Genomic DNA, 23,499 nt, shown 5'->3' with positions numbered 1-23,499 from the left:
GTGGTTCCACCTCCTTTAACCTGTATCTACTAAATGTCCTTTGTATGGGGACGCATACAAAGCCTGTAGTCTGCAAAAATCATATGCTCAACAAATGTAGAGACATAAATTTCCACAAATGAGATTAGACTATCCCCTTCAACAGCTCAAATGTCTTTTGATAGCATGAAAATAAAATATATCTCTGAAAATTTGAACATTGACACTCCCCTTCCCATTATTATTTTTTTTTTTTTAGAAGCATGGAAGAGGTTTTTAGCACCAGCAGATGTGCTGAATGCTCTGCACTGCTCCAAAATCACTCGGGGAAGCTTTGAAGTTTGCTGTTTTTTTCATTTTTGTTGTTGTGCGCGGAAGATTCCTGAGGAAGCCTCGTTGGCGAAAAAGGGGTGACCCTATTGGATCGTCACGTTCAGATTTGGAGTTAGGAGAACGCACGGCTGAAAGAGACGCTGCGGGAAGGAGCACAGCTGGATATCAACAAAAAGCTAAGTGAGAGGTTCAATTGTAACCAAAAAGCATGTCTTGTAATCTAATCTTGGTTCTAGGCAGTACCGTTTATAAATTTTAAAAATAAATAATACTTCCGTCCTGTCTTGAAAGTGTGTCTTGTCTGTTTGGCTGCGGATTTTCATGAAATGCTGGCTGGAGGAAAGAAGGGAGATTTTGTGAGAAAATTAAGAAATTTTGAAGCACACCGCAAGACATTTCTAATTAAAGTTCAGTCAGGTTAGCTTCCAGCCACTTAGGATGTAAATTAGCATGCAAATTACTCTTTGCGGTTCCACTGGAAAGCCGTCACTTTCCAGTCAAAATAGTTATTTCTGTTAAACAAAAATAACCATGAAAAAGTAATTTTCCTGCCGACTGTAATACAGAATATCATTTCCTGGAAACACAAAAACAGGTGACACCTCTAATAAATTTAAAACAAGTATCAAAACTGTCTGCCACCGAAGCAGCCCAAAGTAAATGAACAAAGTGGCAGTTAAATTTACATTTTACAAAGCAGATGATTTTAAGGACTGTATGATGGGTCTTAGCTACATTTCCTCATGTTTCTGATATCCACCCCTCCTTTACAAAGCCATGCTAGTGTTTTTATAAACCAGCCGCCGAAGTTAACAGTTCTGATGCTCATAGAAGTCCTGAGCGTCTGAGCTCTTATCGCCACGTCTGGCGCTAGCAAGGCTTTATAAAGGAGAGGGATAATTTGTCAACGGTTAGACAGGCTGGGGCTCTTTACCCTGGAAAAGCGGAGACTGAGAGGGGACATGATACAGACTTATAAAATCATGAAAGGCATAGAGAAGGTGGAGAGGGGCAGATTCTTTAGACTAGCAGAGACAACTAAAACAAGAGGTCATTCAGAAAAAACTGAGAGGAGACAGATTCATAACGAATGCAAGGAAGTTCTTCTTCACTCAGCGGGTGGTAGACACCTGGAACGCGCTTCCCGGAGAGGTGATAAGCCAAAGTACAATTCTGGGGTTCAAAAAGGGACTGGATGACTTCCTGGAAGCGAAGGGAATAACAGGGTACAGATAGAGGTTTACCTTACAGGACACTGAGCAAATAGGGTATGGACATTTTAGGTTAGGTAGGGAACACTTTCAGGTCATGGACCTGGGGGGCCGCCGAGGGAGCGGACTGCCGGGCACGATGGACCCCTGGTCTGACCCGGCAGAGGCAATGCTTATGTTCTTAACTGGTGATTCTACCCCTCCCCTTAAGAGATCCTGAAGGCTTTGGAATTCTGGAACAGTGCAGTGTTACAGTTGCCGCCTCCCCCCCCCCCCCAAAAAAAAAAAATACAGATAAGAAAAATGCACTACAAATATTTACCAATAACCTTTTGAGTACTATCTGCATTTGCATTAATCCCAAATACATTGAACAGTAAAATAAGGCTGACAGGGGGGGGAAAAAAAGCAAAAGATATTTGAGTTAGAAATGAAATGATGACATTGGTTAAGATGTACCAGACTCATTAATAAATACATCCCTTTTTGTTTTCTATAACATTTTCCTGTCAAAATTCTAAAACCATAAACTGTATAGTCAAACCTTGGTTTGCGAGTAATGTGGTTTGCGAGCAAAACACTTAAGCAAGCTTTAACTCGCAAAACGAGCATTGACTCGATCAACGAGCGGCTCTACCCCAAACCCTTACCTCCAGCGGACACCGGCAAACAGCACACACCAACCCATGCCGGCACCACTGCCTTTGCCCATGCCTAATCCAGCTCCGCCAAAAACAGGAAGTGGAAGTAAAAGGGTTAGCTGGAAGTTGGAGAGAAACACAGGCGCTTCCCCCACCCAATACAACTTCTCCCACTTCCAGATTGGAGCGCTTCTCCTGACGTCGCCCCGGTAATTTTGCACGCCAGGTTTGAATGTTGGTGGCGCAGTGATGATGGTAGCCTGATGATGTTCCCTAAGAGTGCTTAAAAGTTTGAGTGTACCATTCCAGATGTAGAGGAGAAAAACCACCCGCCCACCACGCGAGCACAGGCAGCTGCCGGGGGTAAGTGTGCGGCTGACATTCTTTCCAGAGTTGTGGGTTAAGCTTGGCACCAGAGCCAGGAAGGTGGGTTGGCAGCGAGGGGGTTGTTTGTGCTTAGAGAGGAAAGAGGTGGGCTGGAGAAAGAGGAAGGCTTTCTTGAGCAATAGTGAACAGAGGGAGGAGGAAAAGCTGTTCGGTCAGGGCCAGCGGCTGATGCTGTGTTCTCTGGTACAGGTGGATTAGATGTGGAAATCTGAGGTATTGGGATGGGGGGTACTAAAGCAGACACTGAAAGTTTGCAGGGGAGGGTGAGTTTTCATTTGCAACATAGGCCTGTTTTGGGGATGTGGAACGAATCATCCGAGTTTCCATTATGTCCTATGGGGAAACTCGCTTTGATATATGAGCGCTTTGGATTACGAGCATGCTTTTCATTCTGGAACGAATTATGCTCGCAAACCAAGGTACCACTGTATTTATAAATTATAGCTTTAGTGCTCAGTCCAATCTTCACAGAAACACAAAAAATGTTAGCAGATAAGACCATATGGCCTTTTCCGTCTGCCCATCCATATCAAATAATACATTATTCAAATAGTACATTATTCAGTACTTAAGAATGAGGTTGCAGCCTTTGAATACACCGAGCAGTATTTCGAGGCATAGACTCCTATACTTCTCCTGCTGCAGATTCAGGAATGATGTATGGCCACATTAAGAACAGTGTGTGGTTGTGCATGCTGAAACTTAGAAGGAACACTGGGAGGGACAGTTGGCCCTTTTGTCAGCTGGGAGCAGAGGTAAGCAGTATGAATCTTAAAATCTACCGGTTCTGAGTTACAAACAAATCCGACTTAAGAACAACTTTATGTTCAAACTTAACTCGTTCTTTACCTGGGGACTGCCTGTATATTCCTACAACAACAAAAAGTTCCCAATTGAGCTGGGATTCGACCAGCTAGTATCTACTGAATTTGACCTTACAAATTTTCTTGAGGATTTGTGGGATGTGATACAAACTAGATCCACCCTCTTAGTGACTTGCGTAAATGAGGATAATGAAATTGTATGTTAAAAATAAGGGAGTGTTTTGTTGTGCTAATTAAATGTTTTGATGTTTCCAGATGTGGCTAAGGCAACAACTCAGATGTTAAAGCCTATTTGGAATTGAAATCTAGAATTGTGGCCTTAGGTGCCTGGCGTGCTTCAGGGGGGAGGGAATGGACATCCCTCCTGCCTATCTTCCTTCACAGGTGGGAGTTCTGGCAGGAGGGAGTGGGTATCCCTACTGCCGGCCGACTTCGCTGAGGGAGGGGGGGTTCCTGCCATGGCCGCTCAGCTGATTGAGGCAGGGAGATTGCCGCGATCAGCTCAGTGGCCGCGTCATTTTGAAATGTAGGCCAGAATTTTAATGGCTTACATTTCAGATGTCTCATGCAGCTGTAGGACACCTAGGGCCGCTTAAACTCGTCCAAGACCACTTCTGGGCAAAATCATGTGCATGCCAGCCTTGGGGGAGCTTAAGTATCCCTACACATCTCCCTAGCCCCGCCTACATTATAGGCCGCCTGCCTCGGATAGATTTTTTTTTTCTAAAAATGTGCGTCCTGATTGGCTACCAGACAGCAGTAGAATACCTACCACTGCCTATAATCAAGACGCCATCTACAGAATTAGTCCCTAAATCAGTATCTGAGGCAGTGACAGGTGAAATAACTTGATCAAGTTCACAAGGAGCAGCAATGGGGTTTGAAATCTTATTTCCTTGGTTCTCAGCTCACTGCTCTGACCAATAGGCTACTACCATGATTTTCAATCATAGATTAAGAAACACACATAAATGGACAAAGGAAAAACAGAATTCTGACTTCCTTATTTTTATTTTGGGCAAAATATTGTGGTTGCTTTGTTTGTCCACTCAAATATACAGAAACAGTCAAATACACTGTACTTTACATCCTGAGTTAATTCAGTGAAGAGGTCTGTGATTAGCTTTTCAAGAGAGAGATTTGCATATAATGGACGTGACAGGCATGCAAATCTGCTCCATGCATATTCATTAGGGCTAGCTTGACAACCCGATTGGCCTGGTGGTCCTCCAGGACAGGGTTGGGAACCACTGCTCTAGAGTGGTTCCCAACCCTGTCCTGAAGGACCACCAGGCCAGTTGGGTTTTGGGGATAGCCCTAAATTAATATGCATGGAGCAGATTTGTATGCCTGACACCTCCATTATATGCAAATCTCTCTCATGCATATTAATTAGGGCTGTCCCCAAAATCTGACTGGCCTGGTGGTCCTCCAGGACAGGGTTGGGAACCACTGCTCTAGAGAGTTGGACGAAAGGTATTTCACAGTATTGTACAAAATATATTTTATGTTTCCAAAAGCATGACAAAGTTAAGGAGTGATTGCTGCTATTATTGGCTATTTTTGATCTCCTTCGTAACCAACGTGTAGAAATAAGTCATTCTCTGTGCATGTCATCCTTCTATATCAGTCATTTTCTATCTTAAAGAACAACTCCGGCATCTGCTCTGGGTGGAGCTCAGGTCTTTACAGGCCCAGGAAAAATCGATCGACTTGAGTTAAATAAGCAGGTTTTAAATAGTCCTTAAGTTCATCCTTGCCGACCCAGACATATTCTTTATTCTTGACTTCAGACAGATCTCCACTCTGCAGCAAAGCTTTGAAAAAGAACACTTTTCCCCCCACATTATCCTCTGTCCTCACAGCTTTTGGGAATTTGTACTTGTAAAATCCACATGGCGCATTTCCCAAAAACTTAGCCTGGATATGATTCCCTATATAAGTGCCACAAAACAAGAGGAGAGAGGAATAGTAAAAACGAAAAGTTCATGCTAACACAACAGACAAGGATCTAACAAGTACAAGAACCCAATTACATTATTTCCTCATATATAGGCCGCAGACTATATATGGGTTTTGCAATCCAAACAGTAGGTGCGGCCTATCTAATGACATTGTAAATAAGCTGCCCCATTAGTAGATCCCCCTGTACCTTTTAAAATAATGTAGTTCCCTCGCTGCCATGTCGCGATGCACAGCAGGAGCGATCTTTTCAGCATCCAGTTGGTCTCGTGCTGGTTCCTCAATGCCTGCATCAGTTCTCACGGGAATCGCGGCCACATGGCAGGAGGCAGCTGGCAGAGGTACAATATTTACTGGGGGGGAGGGATGTATAGGCCGCCACCATGTCTAGATTCCTAGACAAAACCTTCGCCTTCCAAGCAGCTAAGCTCAACCCATGGCTTACACAAATGATACTCGAGGCCCCCACTTACCTCAGCTTCAGAAAATCACTCAAAACCTACCTATTCGACAAACAAGACCCCTAACAACCCCCCCCCCCCCCCGCTTACATTACTACTCGCCCCCACGTCCTCCCCCCCCCCCCGCTCTTCTCCTCCCCTTAATTGCTTCCCTCTTCCCTATCTTCCCACCGCCCGTCATCCTCTGTCAAGTTTGGTTAACACTTGTTTATATCCGATAAACTACTTACATCTGATAAATTGTCTATATCTGATAAACTGCTGTAAATCTGCTTTAACATTTGTTTTTATCTGATAAAGTGTGTATATCTGATAAATTGTTTATATCTGATAAATTGTTGTAAATCTGCGTGTCAACGCAGATACTATTGTAATTGATGTAAACCGCCTAGAACTCTCCGGGTATGGCGGTATATAAGAATAAAATTATTATTATTATTATGTGATTTTAAAACTCTTAGATAAGCCGCGGCGGCTTATCTAAGAGTTTTAAAACATGTATAGACATTTTTTGCAGCCTATATGTGGGGAAATACGATAGATACTGTTAGTCCTCCAGAGCTCCTCATTTCATAGTAAACTGATAAGTCTCCACTAACTGACTGGCACTATGAATAATGGTGGTGGATAGCCATTTTTCCTAATAAGGAAAAATGAAAGATTATTGCATGTTTCAATTCTAAAATATTCAACTATTTTCATATTCAAATTCTCTAAGCATGATAAATGTCCATGCAACACCAAATGAAAGCAAGCATCTTTTGTTCCGAAACTTACCCCCCCCCTTTTTTTTTAACAGAACTTTTTTACAGAACCATAGTGTGCTTTTAGCACCACCATTGTGATAAAAGATCCGACGCTCATAGGAATTATATAAGCGGCAGAGCTGTTACTGCTGCAGCCGGCTCTAAAAGCAGAACTATGGGGGGAGGGGTTTAGTTTTGTTTCTGTGTCCGAGGGCAGAAAATGGTTCTTCCTTCTGGACTGCAGCAGTGTGTCATTTAATCCTGTCCACACACAATATTACTTTAGCATATCACAAGCAATTGATATTAAAAAAAAACAGTCCAACTTTTAATCCATTGAGGCTCGCATTGTGCATGTACACAACAGAAAGCTTTTACACTCCAAAGAACGAATGACCTCAAAATTTATTAAAGAAAAACTTAGAATTATCATTTATTGGTTGAAAAAGATAAAAAGCAGTAAGGGAATACTTATTCAAGGTTATTAAACCAGTTAACTCACTGCTGTTAAAATACTGCAAGTAATCTAAGACTGAAATATGCAATTCTAGGAAGCAACTTGATAATCACTCCCAGTAGAGAAATTAAAAATTCAGAGGAAATGCTATAAGCGCCTCATTCTGCAGAGGGTCAGAACATGAAAAATGGGACATTCAGGTTGAGATGTTCACATGTACTTAGCAATCTATAAAAGGCTTTCTGCAGAATACATATAAAAGTTTTGGCGAATATATACGGTGGAACGCCAATTATCTGAACTCCAATTATCCGGATTGCTTTTTTTGCGGAGGGTTCTCAATTTATATTTGAGTTCCCCCCAAAGTACTATTCAAAGTACAGTACTCCCCTGGAATTCGCGAGGGTTCCATTCCAGGAACTCCCGTAAATTTTGAAAAACCGTGAATACGGTTTTTAGCAGGGGAGATAGGAGAGGGCAGCCGGAACGCCGGCGAGTGAAGGAAATCACTCGCGGTATGCATGTCAAAGCAGCTCCTGATTGGTGAGGCCCGACTTTAGTACAGGAAAAGGCTGTCGGAGCATACCGCAAGTGATTTCTTTCACTTGCCGGTGCTCCGGCTGCCCTCTCATATCCAGTCATTCGTGGTCGGAAAATACCACAAATGACCGGGACCGCGAATTTGTGGGAGTACACTGTACTATTTTTGTTTTTAATAAAAAAAAATACCTTCAGCACCCCCACCAAGAAAAGGCAGCATTCTCCCTCTCTCCCTGAACAGGCACCACCAACCCCCTCCCGGACCCACAGGAAAGACCCCAGGCCTACATTGTTTCACTGGTGGTCTAGCAGCACTGCTGGGGCAGGAGCAATCCTACTCGCTCCTGCCCAAGCTCTGTCAGCGACGAAAATAGCTGCTGAGACTTCCAGGGGCAGGATCCATCTTTGTTCATTTACATTTAAAACTTTTTCTAAGATGGCGGGTTCCTGATCAACTTAAGGAAGGGAGGGTGGGAGGAAACTTAGAAAAAAGTTTTAAACGTAGAAGAACAAAGATGGATATATCCATTAGATACAGTGGAACCAAGGGGTTTAAATGCCAAGGTAGAATGGGCCACATTGATTTGATGGTTCCATCCAATAGCGTACAGGGGATCACAGGTCAAACTAATTGAGGGAATGAAGGAATATGTATAATGTAAAAGTAAAAAGAAATAAGCTTTGAAAACATCTTATAAATAGGACATGGATAGAATATAGATTTGGATTAAATCTTAAGAAATAAATGAAGATTAAATCTATTTAATAAGTGTATGAGCCAGTGATGATCACCTCTAAGGTGTAACATGGATGTCATTTTTTTGAGCCACACATTGTTGATTTTAAGATCCTTAATATTGCTAAGCCCTTTATTAGAGCACATTCTAAAATCAGTGCCTTAAGTGCTGGTAGGCGCCCTATTGGAACCTAAGTTAAGAGGGAAACACTGTTTGAAAGGCAACTTAAGTGAAAAGTCAAAGTGGCTAAAACAAACTGGAATCACAATTCTAGAGGTGCCTACCACCACTACAGGTGTGGCTAACACCAAAGTGCATCATGAAATAAGCTCTTGTACTATGAGTTAGCACACATCTTTGATAAATCCATTCCAACTAATTGAAGTAAAAATGTGAGACCAACAAACTTTTCTGACCACGGATAACTGCTTACCCGAGACAGCGGCCAAAGCTCGCTCTGCTGTCTGCCGTATGGTCTCCCCACACTGCCAATCCACTTGTGGTAGGAGCCAAACCTCTTCATTACCGATCTTCTCCTTGACCAACAGCACTAAGTTATCATCTAGTTTTCTGTTCAAAGACATCCGGTCATTCTTTTTATCTGCATCTGGAATATCAAGTGGAGAAAAGACTTAGATCACCTAGCATGGATCACTAAACCCATTGGGTGTGTTCTGATCATTTGCCACAGCCCTCCATCTTTAACAAGATTTTTCACATCCATCATGGCAAAGAGACTCGAAAGGGTCCAGAGAAGAGTGACTAAAATGGTAAAGGGGATGGAGTTGCCATACAGTGAGAGATTAGAGAAACTGGGCCTCTTCTCCCTTGAAAAGAGGAGACTGAGAGGGGACATGATCGAAACATTAAAGATACTGAAGGGAATAGACTTAGTAGATAAAGACAGGTTGTTCACCCTCTCCAAGGTAGAGAGAACGAGAGGGCACTCTCTAAAGTTGAAAGGGGATGGATTCCGTACAAACGTAAGGAAGTTATTCTTCACCCAGAGAGTGGTGGAAAACTGGAACGCTCTTCCGGAGGCTGTTATAGGGAAAAAACACCCTCCAGGGATTCAAGACAAAGTTGGACAGGTTCCTGTTGAACCAAAACGTAAGCAGGTAGGGCTCGGGGCACTGGTCTTGACCTGGGGGCCACTGCGGGAGCAGGCTGCTGGGCCCAGAAGTGGCAAATTCTTATGTTCTTATGGCCAAAGTGGTTTTTTTTTTACACACTCTGCATTTTACAGCTAACGATAGCTGGTAGATGGCATAGGTAATGATAAATAAGGAATGCTCTAGCATCACTTTCCAGTTGGACTTAATTCAGGTGAGAAAAAGAAAAACGATGATATTCAAATAATGCACAATAAGGAAGTTTTGGGTGTTTTTTTTGTTTTGCTTTTTTGACAGTGCAAACCAAAGTCCAGAACAAGGTCATGGAGGATTACCTCCAATACTACCCAACTAATTTTGTAATATCTTAGCCACTGCTAACATTAAAAATGCTCCATTAGATGTAAAAAGAGTGCTCAGCTACAATGGATTTATTTCAGACACCAGATTGATTTACCTGACCCCCCCTCCCTTTACAAAACTAGATAAGTGTTGGAGATGTTGCTGCTGCGGCCGGCACTATAAACCGCACTATGGTTTTATAAAAGGAGGGAGGGAATTAAAAGGTGGCCCAAGTTACTAAACATGTATATGACAGCACTGATGGATTTAGTAGGATTGTATTTTTTTTTTAAACACACACAAATTATAGGATATTCTAAAGGGTTTAACCAGTGCCTTGAATATCACCTGTAACTGGCCCTAGTGAAACCCTTCAGTTCAGGAGTAGTCCAATGGTAAAGTTGGGGGCAGACCCGCATGTTGACAGTGCCAGTACCTGTGTAACTAACCAGGCAAGTAAGACTGCATAAATAGTGGTCCTAACTTCTTCCAGTTCCTTAAGTGAGTATAGAATAGCATCCATAGCTGCACAACTTTCCAGTATTATGGCTAACATGGATGTTCAATGCTAGTGCCAAGACATTACCTGGCACTGAAAATCTGGTCTAGCTTTGCCAGTGACAGTTAATGTTAAGAAAAGAAAGCTCTTTGCCACTGGCCAATTTTATCCCTGGTTTTATATTTACGGTATATCAAATAAATTGAACTTGAACACTGACCTCTACAAAATTAAATAAAGGTCTTCAATATCACATAACTTGACAAATTAAAGAAACCTGTAACACGAGGACCAGCTTTGAACTGTTTGAATTTTTGTTCCCATATCTCCTCCAGATCTTCTAGTGTCATAAGTCGTTTTCCACTGTCTTCGTCGTCAGAGTCATAATTCTCGGATTGCTGTCTCTGTATCCGCTCTTTATCCTCTTTTAGACCGATTTCATGGTCAGAATACAAACTTTTCTCGACTTCCATCTGGAAAACAATCACCAAATATAAACAAATGTTAAGGGCTTAAACAAGCTTTAGAGGGTTTGAAAATTTATGGCCATATCTCAAAATTTCTCTTTCAAAAGATGTGTTATTGAAAAACAGTGAATATATAAAATGTAAAGAAGCAACACTGGGGCAATATTCACTGAAGGAAAGAGTCTGAAGAATTGTAATTTTTTAGATCTCAAGAACATCTGGATAATTCTTAAGTGGAATTAATCCAAGGTAACACCGCCTGCAAGACATTTTTTATCAAGACCATTTAAAACAAGGGTGTCAAAGTCCCTCCTTGAGAGCCGCAATCCAGTCAGGTTTTCAGGATTTCCACAATGAATATGCATGAGATCTATTAGCATACAATGAAAGCAGTGCATGCAAATAGATCTCATGCATATTCATTGGAGCAATCCTGAAAACCCGAATAGATTGCGGCCCTTGAGGAAGGACTTTGACACCCTGATTTAAGCATTCTGGAAAGTGCTGGATCCATTTTAACAAAAGAGCCATTCTTCTCGGCACTCGAGTTTCTTCATTTTTAACTAATTGTGCTTATGTCACTGCTTCCATGTTTTATCAAATAGACATCAATGTTAAACTATGTAGTGCTGAAAATTCCCACACCATTTCTCTAGTCTTATAGCAGGGATCTCAAAGTCCCTCCTTGAGGGCCGCAATCCAGTCGGGTTTTCAGGATTTCCCCAATGAATATGCTTTGAAAGCAGTGCATGCACATAGATCTCATGCATATTCATTGCGGAAATCCTAATGGTCTTAATGGTCTCAATCAAAAAATAGAATGGTATGCATTCTATTAATTTTTGGAATCATGTTCTTAATGAAGTACTGTGCTTTGTCAATAATGTTTTCGGCGGAAATGACGTCATGAGATAAGGAGCTATAAGTCAGGCACCAAACTGTAGATGGAATAGGAGGGAACTCCCTGAAGCAACCATTCATTGGTGAAACAAGAGCCTTGTTGGATCTGGACATTGGTTCCTTATCTTCACTTCAATGCCAAAACTGTTGTTGCAGGAAGATCATTGCGTTGGATTGCGATCCTGGTCTGATTAACAGCAGTGAAGATAAGTGAAACTTTTCCATAGGTTCTTTTACCTGTTCCCTGTGCACAGTGGTGAGATATGTTCCAGGTTTGAAAGATTACATTTTTTGAAGAGTATTGGAGTTTTTTTGCCCATGATACAGAATAAGAACGGCTGAAAAACTCATTGGGTTGCCACCTGCATATAAAATTAAGTTGAGGCTTTTTCTCCACTTTTAATGAAATGGTTTTTCAGTGTGCATTTCCACCACTTGGCTAATAACATTATATATTTTTTTGAGATTGATTTAAATGTCTCTATCAAATCTCCCCTCTCCCGCCTTTCCTCCAAAGTATATACAGATTGAGATCTTTAAGTCTGTCCCCATACCCTTATCACAAAGGAATGACTGTTTAAAGAAAGATTCAAACCAAGGTAAGAGAGCAGTTCCTAAATCCATTTCCTTCAGTCTGGTTTTTAGAAAATTACACAAATCCATGAATCAAACACTGCTGACATGTCTAAAAACAGCAAAAGGAAAGTGCCTACACTTTCCTCCCTTCCCCCCCCCCAACTAAACCTCTAGCCAGGAGTTCTTAACCTGGGGTCCATGGAAGGGTTTCAGGGGGTTCGTGAGTGTCAGATAAAAATTAACATTTATATTCACTATACAGCCCAGTACTGTTGATTTTTCTTGCAGATAATGAGTAAATGTAGTAATAGTAATGATAGCAGAAAACACACCTGTAGTAGATCTGTTTTAATTTGCACAAGAGGATTGTATTTCATAATTATAATGAGTAGCCATTATTTTTTTGCATAAAAAAGGAGTGTTTTGTTAGGGTTAGGGTTTAAAGTTTAGTAATACTTTGTGTGTGTGTGTGTATATATATATATATACACACACACAGTGTATATATATATACACACACACAGTGGTACCTTGGATTATGAGCATAATCCGTTCCAGGAGCATGCTCGTAATCCAAAATGCTCGTTTATCAAAGCGAGTTTCCCCATAGGAAATAATGGAAACTTGCTTTGATACGTTTCTCCTCCCCCCCCACGAGAACCAGCATTGCTCCCCCCGAAGGCCCCCCCTGCGATCGGGCACCCCCCCAACGCAATCGGGCACCCCCTGACGCAATTGGGCACCCCCCCCGACGCTTCTTACCCTCATCTGGGCACCGGCATGTCCTGTGCTTGGTGCCAGTGCCCGAAGATTGGCCTCCTCTTCTGCTAGGCCTTCAGCATGCTCAGATGCTCAAGGCCCAGCAGAAGGAGGTCGATCTTCGGGCACCGGCATGAAGCACAGGACATGCCGGTGCCCAGATGAGGGTAAGAAGAGGCGGGGGGTGCCCAATCGCATCAGGGGGGGTGACGGATCATGTTGGGGGGGGGGTGTTGGATTGCGGGGGAAGGGTGCTGGATTGCCGGGGGGGGGCACTCGTAAATCGAGCCATGCTCGGTTTCTGAGGCACCGATTTTGCAAATGTTTTGCTCGTCTTGCAAAACACTCGCAAACTGGTGCACTCGTAAACCGAGGTACCACTGTATATGAGACAAATCTTGATAAATAAAGTACATTATATTCGTAGCAGTTTTCAGGGTCTTGCCGGGTCTGAGTAGAAAGAACCGCTGCTGACCAGCTGCTGCTTCAGGTAAGAAGGGGGGGGGGGAGGAAGTGAGGAGGTTCGCGGCTCAGGACCACTGCCTGCTTTTGCTGCTTCAGGGCTTGAGGGAAAGAGGCTTTGCGGCTCAGGACCGATGCCGTACTGGTACATTAGATAGATTGTGAGCCCTCTGGGACAGACAGGGAAAATGCTTAAGTACCTGTATGTAAACTGCTTTGAGTGTGGCTGTATAACTACAAAAAATCCTAATCCCTTACCTTGCTTTGGGGCAGGAGGGAGCTGGGGGTTCGCAGCTCAGGACTACCGCCGTTTCTATTGCTTTCAGGGCTTAAGGTAAGGGGGGGGGGGGGTCACAGCTCAGGACCTCTGCTGCTTCGGGGGACATTTTTTTTCTCGGCAATTATTTTCCAGTTGGGCAAAAGTGCCGGTTAACTGAGATTCTACTGTATACACTTTACATGCATAGAGCTACTCAATAATTGAGCAAACCCAAGGAAGGCACAGCTAATAAATCTATTAACAAGAAAACAAATGATATGGATTTCTGTTTCAATGGGATGAAGCAAAACAAACATCAGTATCAGCAAAATAAAGGTAGGGTGAGCGGAAGTTATCAGAATGAGCCTAGTTATTAGTAACTAGGTCTCATTACAGAAAATGGAAGGTTCCACAGGTGTGTTAAAATAACACTACAGAAAATGGAACCTGTGTTAAGATAAAATAAATACCCCCAAATGTGAGTTAGCATAACATTTTTAAGATGCAATGACAAATTGCTGAATGACCAGCATTAAAAAGACAATAATGAAACTTTTTAGTAAATAGTTTTGCAACAAACAAAAAGTATGATTTAAAAACAGGAAGTAATGGAGTTGAAATAAATGCCCAGTTTAGCTTTCCCGTAATGATGACATGATTTTTTTTAAAGGAGTACAGAGAGTTTTGAGTGACAGAACTCATTTAAATAAAACAGTTTCTGTTTAGCATAGTATCTAATTATTAGAAACCTGAAAATCCATGGCAAACTCACAAATAAATTAGAACTATTGATTTTTGCTCCCAGGCTCCCTCTTGTGTAACCTAAATTATTTTTCTCTTAGCGGATTACCCACTGTTCCATAGCATTTTTTGCTTCTACAAATCATTAAGGCAGCAACAAAAGAGAACTCAGTCAGTTTGAATGCTCTAACTAATTTTTCAAGCAGATCAATTATTTTGGCAAAAGTTAGCCTGAAACGTCACACAACCAGCCTATAAACCCATCAAGCCTTTACTGGTAAATTGCTTTTATTGTGAAGTTAATATATACCAGTAATGGGAGCCACTGAACTAATTACCATATATACTTTAATATAAACTGAGATTTGAGGGCCAAAAAATGGGGGTCTCAGTTTATATTCGGTCAGCGCTGACCCACCCCCCTCCCGAACCTGTTACAGGCCTTTTTCGGGCCTGAGGCAAGACCTGGTGGGCAAGCGGTAGGCAAGGATAGGAGGGATTACATTACATTACATATTTCTATTCCGCCATTACCTTTCGGTTCAAAGCGGATTACAAAAAGAGTTATGGAAGAAGGGTTGCAAAGTTAGATCAGAGATCATTTCCAAGAGAGGGATAAGAAGGATCAGGAGTTGGGGAAGGGATATTCATGGTATTAAGCTTTATTAAAGGGATTTCTTGAAGAGTATAGTTTTTATTTCCTTTCTGAACATCTTGTAGTCTGGGGTAGTTATCAATAGGTTGGAGATTTGGTTATCTATTTTTGCAGCTTCAGTGGCTAATAGGCCATCGTATAGTTTTTTCCGTTTTACTTCTTTGATTGGGGGGTAAGTGAATGGGGTGTGTATTTTTCTATGCCTGGTAGAGGTAGTTTGGATGAGGCGGTCGTTCAGGTAAATTGGGCTGTCTCCATTTATGTTTTTAACTAATATACAGTAGAATTTAAATTGTATTCTTTCCTGGATTGGAAGCCAATGTGAGTTGATGAAAGCCTCAGTAATGTGGTCATGTTTCTTCAGTGAGTAGACAAGTCTCGGAGCTGTATTCTGAATTGTCTGTAGTTGTTTAATCATTATTGCAGGGGAGGTAGAGGATGTTGCAGTAGTCTTGGATACTTAGGATTAGAGATTGTACTAAGAACTGAAATTGTGCTTTATCGAAGAATTTTCGGACTTGTCTAAGGTTTCTCATTACTGCAAAAAATTTCTGTATTGTTTTGTTTATTTGTGGTTGCATGGTGCAGCCTTTGTCAATAGTAATACCTAGTAGTTTTAGGGTAGTTTGCAAAGGGTAATTGATAGAGTTGATTTCTAAGTTGGTTATGGTTGGAATTTTGTTATTTTCTAGGAGGATGAATTTAGTTTTGTCTGGGTTGAGTTTCAGTTTGTGGTCTTCCATCCAAGTCGTAACTGTAACTAGAGTTTGGTGTAGTGTGTGTCATTAAGAGCTTTGGTATATGTCTTGCTTGCTGTTATATATGTTATCATATAACTCATTCTGGGTTCCCTGGTGATGACGGGATATTAAACAAACAAACAAAAGAGCCTGGTAGGGAAATAGAAAGGAGATAATAATTGTGAAAGGAATTGGCATGGAGAGGAATGACTAAACGATAAAAGCAAAAAACCTGTGGACGATGATGTTCTAAAAGTTGATTTATCAATTCTTCCAAAAAAGTGAACACAGATTTTACTTTGGCGACAAGTAAATACAAGTAAAATAAATATAAGTAAATAAAATAAATACAAGTAAATAAAGTAAATACAAGTAAAATAAATATAAGTAAATAAAATAAATACAAGTAAATAAATACAAGTAAAATAGTCCCTATATGTAGTCCTACCAGACTAAAGCCAGAAGGAGAAAGGGTGACCGAGATGGGAGGGCCTGAAAGGGATAGAGTGTGACACAGTGATTAAAGCTACAGCCTCAGCACCCTGGGGGTGTGGGTTCAAACCCTGGGCAAGTCATTTCATCCTCCCATTGCCCCAGGTACATTAGACAGATCATGAGGCCACCAGGACAGACAGGGGAAAATGCTTGAGTACCTGAATAAATTAATATAAACCAGTGGTTTCAAACTCGTGGCCTGCCAGGTACTATTTTGAGGCCCTCGGTATGTTTAGCATAGTCACCAAAGTAAAATAAAATAGTTTCTTGATCAAATCTCAATTTAGCTATAAATGACAATATTATTAAGACTTAGCCAAAAGGAAAGATTTATAAACTATAAAGAAATTGTCATCTAATATAATAAAGCCCTAAGCCGCGCATGCACACTCCCACCTGCGTGCTCCCGTTTTCCGTGCGCTGTAGGGCACTGCAGGTAGGAGTGCGCATGCACGAGAATCCCCCGAGGCGGATGTCGGCCCTGGTGGCTGTCGGCGGCTGCAGGCCGCGGCGGAAGATGGCTGAAGAAGCTGCGAGAGCTCCGCAGAGGCAGGAGGTGAGGAAAGAGAGACAGAGGGGCTACTAGGGGGACCAGGAGAGATGTAGAGGGTGTGGAAAGGGGGAAAAGGAGAGATGGAAATGGTCGGACCACTGTTGCTTTGGGGCACTGAGGGAGGAAAGGTTGGTACGTCAGGACTGCTGCTGCCGCCGCCTCGGGTAAGTAAAGACCCTGTCAGGAGGGCCAAAAGGGTACAAAGGAAATGGTGAAAGGTGAGGTGGGATCAGTGGGAGGCAGGGTCCGGGCATGATAGAGGCGGGGCATGGGTGGGGTCTGAGTCAGGGTCAGGGGCTATTCTAGCACCCGTTACTGTAACAAATGTAACGGGCTAAAACACTAGTTTCTTTAATAAGACATTAACTATTTTTTTCTGAGGCCCTCCAAGTACCTACAAATCCAAAATGTGGCCCTGCAGAGGGTTTGACTTTGAGACCACTGGCTAAACTGTAACCATGACATCCTGTTTGTCTTTGGGAAGCAGAGCTGAGATTGTGATGTCATAATGCCTCATTCCACCAATAAGAGCCAGCCTCATCAGTGATGTCACAATGGCTTGATTGTCCTGTTCTCCCCTCTGTCCTCCAACCCAGCCAGCAGATTAACTGTTCCCCTTAACTCAGTGGTCTTAAACTCACAGCCCGTCAGGTACTACATTGAGGCCCTCGGTATGTTTATCATAATCACAAAAGTAAAATAAAATCATTTATTGATCATATGTCTCTTTAGCTATAAATGACAATATTATTATTAAGACTTAGCCAAAAGGAAAGATTTATAAACTATAAAGAGTTTTACCTCATGCAAAATTGTCATTTCTTTAATAAGACATTAACTATTTTTTTCTGAGGCCCTCCAAGGACCTACAAATCCCAAATGCGGCCCTGCAAAAGGGTTTGAGATTACCGATGTAAACCGTCCTGAGCTTCCCTGCGAGAACAGTACAGAAAACTGACTAAATCAAAGAAGGAGAGTTTCCGGCCACTTTTCCCGTCTCTGGGGCTGAACCTCACCTGCCCCAGCATCTCGGCCATCGCCTCCTGGACGGGGTCCTTCGCCCTGGACACCACAGCCAGCCTCTGCAGGCACACTGCCCCGAAGAGGCGCCACGGAGACGGGCCACTTTGGGCCTCCGCCGACGAAAAGCCCCGCGCGAAGAAGGCGGGCGGACGAACGGCAAAGCGTCGCAGGACGTCGCGCACGAAGAAGCGCCGAACGGGCGCCGCCATCTTTGGAGAAAACAACCGCTCGCCACAACCCCGCCCCCACGTTAAGACTGCACCATTCTAAGTCAATCCTGGGTAAGAGGGGGGGGGGACAGGCTCGTCGGCGTTGTTTTTAAAAATCCGTAAGGAAAAACAGTTACGATCTCTGTAAGTAAATAGTAGATGTTTATAAAAGTAGTAATTAGCATCTGTGCTGCAACGTTCTCACTGTTCAATTGCTCATCATTTGAGAAATCTGCCCAAGTCCCCCCTCCATTGCAAGCACACACGGAGGTCCTGAAGCCGAAACCAACGTCCCAAACTGTAGGGGGGTGACTGCAAAGTTTCTTCCTTCGGAACCTATTCTTCCGGGTAGTTTTTGTTGAGAAAAGGTATATTGAATCCCAGGTCAACGTACAATTTTACGAGTCGTTGTCACTCGCTATGTTGTGTTTTGGTAGCGGTCTCCACCGCCGCTATTTTGAACGGGTTCACCCCCCCCCCCCCCCGCAACTCCATCTCACGTTTCCTTTCGTCGGAGCGTGCAACGTGAAGCGCGGGACGGCGTGTCCCCTAGGAAACGGCGCCTACCTCCGGTGGAGGGGTTCCCTTGTGCGCTTCGCCCTTGAGAGCCGGCTTGGAGGGATGCAGGGCTTGGTGCGCGCGGCCTGGCAGCGCTTCCGGGCAGCAGGGGCTGGGTGAGTCCCGCGCTTCTTGCTTCACCCCTTCAAGTCCTCCAGGAAGGAGACGTGGACCTCGTGGGTTCTTCTGCTTTATAATTCGTTCTAGGTCAGGGATGTCAAAGTCCCTCCTCGAGGGCCGCAATCCAGTCGGGTTTTCAGGATTTTCCCAATGAATATGCACGAGATCTATTAGCATACAATGAAAGCAGTGCATGCAAATAGATCTCATGCATATTCATTAGAGAAATCCTGAAACTACGACCGGATTCCCCACCCCTGGTCTAGGTTAGCATCGGGTCACCAATCAACTGCTATATCACAGGGGTGTCAAAGTCCCTCCTCGAGGGCTGCAATCCAGTCGGGTTTTCAGGATTTTCCCAATGAATATGCACGAGATCTATTAGCATACAATGAAAGCAGTGCATGCAAATAGATCTCATGCATATTCATTAGAGAAATCCTGAAACTACGACCGGATTCCCCACCCCTGGTCTAAGTTAGCATCGGGTCACCAATCAACTGCTATATCACAGGGGTGTCAAAGTCCCTCCTCGAGGGCTGCAATCCAGTCGGGTTTTCAGGATTTTCCCAATGAATATGCACGAGATCTATTAGCATACAATGAAAGCAGTGCATGCAAATAGATCTCATGCATATTCATTAGAGAAATCCTGAAACTACGACCGGATTCCCCACCCCTGGTCTAGGTTAGCATCGGGTCACCAATCAACTGCTATATCACAGGGGTGTCAAAGTCCCTCCTCGAGGGCCGCAATCCAGTCGGGTTTTCAGGATTTCCCCAATGAATATGCATACGATCTATTAGCATACAATGAAAGCAGTGCATGCAAATAGATCTCATGCATATTCATTAGGGAAATCCTAAAAACCCAACCGGATTGCGGCCCTCGAGGAGGGACTTTGATACCCCTGCTCTAAGCTGATTGGGAGTCCTCCAGCTGCACTGCTTTAGTGGAGGGTGATGTTTCAATATTATAGTTTCAATCACTAGGGACAGGTAGGTGATACTGAGTCCTGCAGAAACTGGCGGGACACTAGGTGGAGGATTCCTGCTTAGTTTAAAGCAGGGGTGTCAAAGTCCCTCCTCGAGGGCCACAAACCAGTCAGGTTTTCAGGATTTCCCCAATGAATATGCATGAGATCTATTAGCATACAATAAAAGCAGTACATGCAAACAGATCTCATAGGAAAGCCTGAAAACCCAACTGGATTGCGGCCCTTGAGGAGGGACTTTGACACCCCTGGTTTAAAGGAAACAGTGGTTAGGGGGAGGGAAGATAGAGGGCATCAAAGCAGTATAATTCTATGGTTTATATAAAAACATATGAATAGCCTTACTGGGTCAGACTAGTGGTCCATCTAGTCCAGTAGCCTGTCTTCACAGTGGCCAATCCAGATAACTAGTACCTAGCAAAAATCCAAATAGTAGCAACATTCCATGCTACCAATAACATAAAAATAACCTTACTGGGTCAGACCAATGGACCATCTAGCCCAGTATTCCGTCTTCGTGGAGGCCAATCCAAGTCACAAGTACCTGTCAAAAACCCAAACAGTAGCAGTATTCCAATAGAAGACTATGGACTTTTCCTCCAGGAACTTATCCAAACCTTTTTTAAAAACAAGCTACATTAACTGCTCCTCTGGCAATGTGGTCCAGAGGACTTAACTATTCTTGAGTGAAAAAATATTTCCTCCTATTGGTTTTAAGAGTATTACTCTGTAACTTCATCGAATGTCCCCTAGTCTTTGTAAATCTTGATGTAGTAAAAAAATCTACCCACTTGTACCCATTCTACACCACTCAGGATTTTGTAGACTTCAATCATATCTCCCCTCAGCCATCTCTTTTCCAAGCTGGAGAGCCCTAACCTCTCCTCATACGGGAGGAGTTCCATCCCCTTTATCATCCTGGTCGTTCTTCTTTGAACTTTTTTAGTGCCCTATATCTTTTTTGTGATAAGGAGACCAGAACTGAACGCAATATTTAAGATGAGGTCGCATCATTGAGCGATACAGAGGCATTATAACATTCTTAGTCTTGTTAACCATTCCTTTTCTGATAATTCCTAGCATCCTGTTTTCCTTCATGGCTGCTGCCGCACATTGGGTGGAAGGTTTCATCATATTGTCTACGATGACACCCAGATCCTTTTCTTGAGTGCTGTCCCCCAAGATGGTCCCTAGCATCTAATAAGTATGATTTGGATTATTCTTCCCAATGTGCATCACTTTGCATTTGTCCACATTAAATTTCATCTGCCATTTGGACACCCAGTCTTCCAATTTCCTAAGTTCTTCCTGCAGTTTTTCATAGTCTGCATTCGTTTTAACAACTTTGAACAGTTTAGTGTCATCTGCAAATTTAATCACCTCACTCATAGTTCTAATTTCTAGATCATCTATAAATAAGTTAAATAGCACCAGTCCCAGTACAGATCCCTGTGGCACTCCCTATTTACCCTCCTCCATTGAGAAAAATGGGCATTTAAACTTAACGTCTGTTTTCTATCCAATAACCAATTCCTAATCCACAACTGATCATTGCCTACTATCCCATGACTCTATTTTCTAAGGAGCCTCTCATGAGGAACTTTGTCAAAAGCTAACTGAAAATCTAGCTACCAGCTCACCTTTATCCATGTTTATTCACATCTTCAAGGAAGTCAAGCAAATTGATGAGGCAAGACCTCCCTTGGCTGAACCCATGCTGACTCTGTCCAATTAAATCATGTTTGTCTACGTATTCCACAATTTTATTTTTTTATAATTGTTTCCACTATTTTTCCTAGCACTGAAGTCGGGCTTACAGGTCTGTAATTTCTCAGATCTTCCTTGGATCCCTTTTTAAAAATCGATGTAACATTGGCCACCCTCCAATCTTCAGATACTATAGATGATTTTAGCGACAGGTTACACATGTTTATCAGCAGGTCAGCAATTTCATATTGAATAGGAAACCGTGGGTGTCAAAATATTTCACTATATAAATTTCAAAGGCCTCTTTTAGGTGATTGGGAGTTGGAGTAGCTTTGCAGGGCCAGCGCAAGGGTAGGGAAAGGAGGAGACAGTGGATGGGCAGACTGGATGGACCATTTGGCCTTTATATGCCATCAGGTTTCTGTATGCCACTATAGCATTTAAAATTCTCAGCTTTCACAATTTATTTTCATAAATGGCTTGTATTTTGATAAAATGCTTCAGCAGAAGGACAAAGACTGGCTGGTGATGGCTGTTTCTCCATTTCAAGCTGGCATATCAGTAGCCACAGATCTTTTTTTTCCTACATGCATCTGTCTTATGAAATATTATCTTTAAATCTTGGTTTTGTGTGGCCTTGCTTTCTACTTTGTTGAGACCATGAACAGATTCAATATAGGTTATTATTTTTCATGAGATTCAGCGCTGTCATGAGAACCGTTGTTGGACTTTTTGCCGAGGCTGAATTTGGGTATCTCATGATGCACTGATTGCTCAAGTAATGTCAGTAGTCTTCTCTGCCAGGTGTTCTCTACCTTTGGAATAATTGTTACCATTACTGAACAGTTAATCAGAGCTGTTGAAGCATTATGACATATGTTTATTTAATTTTACATAACTAATGAAATCTGACATTTGTATTCCCATTTACAAACAAGCACCTTGAATGTCGCTTTGGAGCGAAATATACAGACATGCGTCCAACGGCTGCAGACATCAACAGAAATTGCAATCAGTACAGCTGAGACAGCACAAAGCCAGGACATAAAAGAATTTAGGTAAGGTCAAATGCAAGCAGGTCTATGCTTTATCGCATGCACACAGCACTTACAATGCCACATGTACAGATTAGGAAATAGTCCTTTCTTTTTTTTTTTTTTTTTTAATTCTATATTCATTTTAAAACTTTCATCAAGTCTACAAATAATCATAATAAACACAATTAATCTGAGCACTTGAACAACTTATCATTATAATCTATAAGTAGAAATGTAACCCTCTCCCCACCCTCCCTCAAATCCCTCTATTCATAAGATCATATACTTGAAACCCTTCCCCACCCAATACCAAATGGTGCATAATCAATAGAAAAATGGCATTTAATCATGACAAAAAGATGTTAATGGCTCCCATATTTTAATAAAATTTTTATAATTTCCATTCTGTACCATACTGAATTCCACCAAAAATTAAAATTAAGCCTACTATCTTAGCCTTTTGGAATTCAATCTGGGATCAAATAAATTGTTTATTGGAAAACCATGTAGCGTTATCTTATGATACTGTGATATTTGGAATGTCTATGAGAAAAAAGAGTCAGATATCAGCGTGTAATAACAAACTTTTATTGATTTTGACTGGAGTTGCCATCCAACATATTACTAATAACTGGAAGGATCATAGTAGGCTTAATTTAAATTTTTGGTGGAATTCAGGAAATAGTCCTTTTTGAATAAGGCTCTTTGTAACCAAGTACTTTTGTCAGTTACTAACAGCTAACAAAACAAAACCGGACTGTTACATCAGAGCTGATTTTGAAAAGCAACTTTATGCTCAACTAAACTTGTATACTTGGATCAAATAAAATACATGGACAATTTGGGGCTCATTTTCAAACAAGAAAGCCATCTAAAAAAATGGCCTAAAGAGGCAGATGGACCTTTTTTTCCTGCTAAATCCTTCCAGTTTGCTATTTTCAAAGTCTAATTTCTAGATGGATATCTATGCTAGAGAATGGCACAGGATCTAATCTAATCCTTAGGTTTGTAT

At 42.2% G+C, this 23,499-nt stretch overlaps 2 protein-coding genes across 6 annotated transcripts in view; one reads left to right on the top strand and one right to left on the bottom strand.

The window, feature by feature from the left end:
• The first annotated feature begins 226 nt into the window (after positions 1-226).
• The window catches only part of MRPS11 (mitochondrial ribosomal protein S11), a 46,918-nt gene continuing 23,645 nt past the window's right edge, over positions 227-23,499 (top strand). Inside the window, exons 1-3 of one of the 3 annotated variants that reach the window (XM_033920474.1) lie at positions 227-492; positions 2,474-2,527; positions 22,389-22,508. In XM_033920474.1, the coding sequence (XP_033776365.1) occupies positions 278-492; positions 2,474-2,527; positions 22,389-22,508 (389 nt within the window). In that variant the 5' untranslated portion in view covers positions 227-277. Of the gene's footprint in view, positions 493-2,473; positions 2,528-18,600; positions 18,745-22,388; positions 22,509-23,499 lie in introns of those variants that run through there. The other 2 variants (XM_033920475.1, XM_033920476.1) reach the window with 2 other exon arrangements.
• On the bottom strand, positions 4,716-18,422 carry MRPL46 (mitochondrial ribosomal protein L46). Of its 3 annotated transcripts, none has more exons than XM_033920470.1 (4): positions 17,855-18,116; positions 10,509-10,704; positions 8,712-8,885; positions 4,716-5,309 (listed from the first exon to the last, which is right to left on the bottom strand). In XM_033920470.1, exons 1-4 carry the CDS (start codon positions 18,068-18,070, stop codon positions 5,062-5,064), a joined length of 834 nt encoding a protein of 277 aa, XP_033776361.1. In that variant the 5' UTR covers positions 18,071-18,116; the 3' UTR covers positions 4,716-5,061. The 3 variants fall into 3 exon arrangements, with proteins under 3 accessions (XP_033776361.1, XP_033776363.1, XP_033776362.1); XM_033920472.1 differs by lacking the exon at positions 17,855-18,116 and adding an exon at positions 17,640-17,789; XM_033920471.1 differs by lacking the exon at positions 4,716-5,309 and adding an exon at positions 5,342-5,669 and having other exon boundaries at positions 17,855-18,422.

Source organism: Geotrypetes seraphini, chromosome 14 (assembly GCF_902459505.1).
Source record: "Geotrypetes seraphini chromosome 14, aGeoSer1.1, whole genome shotgun sequence".
Classification (NCBI taxonomy): domain Eukaryota; kingdom Metazoa; phylum Chordata; class Amphibia; order Gymnophiona; family Dermophiidae; genus Geotrypetes; species Geotrypetes seraphini.
The sequence above is the reverse complement of the archived record's forward strand: the minus strand, read 5'-3'. Positions and strand labels throughout refer to the sequence as shown.

Coding starts and splice junctions, on each gene's coding strand:
- MRPL46 (XM_033920470.1), bottom strand. CDS start 18,070: ATGGCGGCGCCCGTTCGGCGCTTCTTCGTGCGCGACGTCCTGCGACGC. Junction 8,886..10,508: donor AGCTGGTCCTCGTGTTACAG/GTTTCTTTAATT, acceptor TTGATATTCCAG/ATGCAGATAAAAAGAATGAC. Junction 5,310..8,711: donor AGCTTTGGCCGCTGTCTCGG/GTAAGCAGTTAT, acceptor GCACTTATATAG/GGAATCATATCCAGGCTAAG.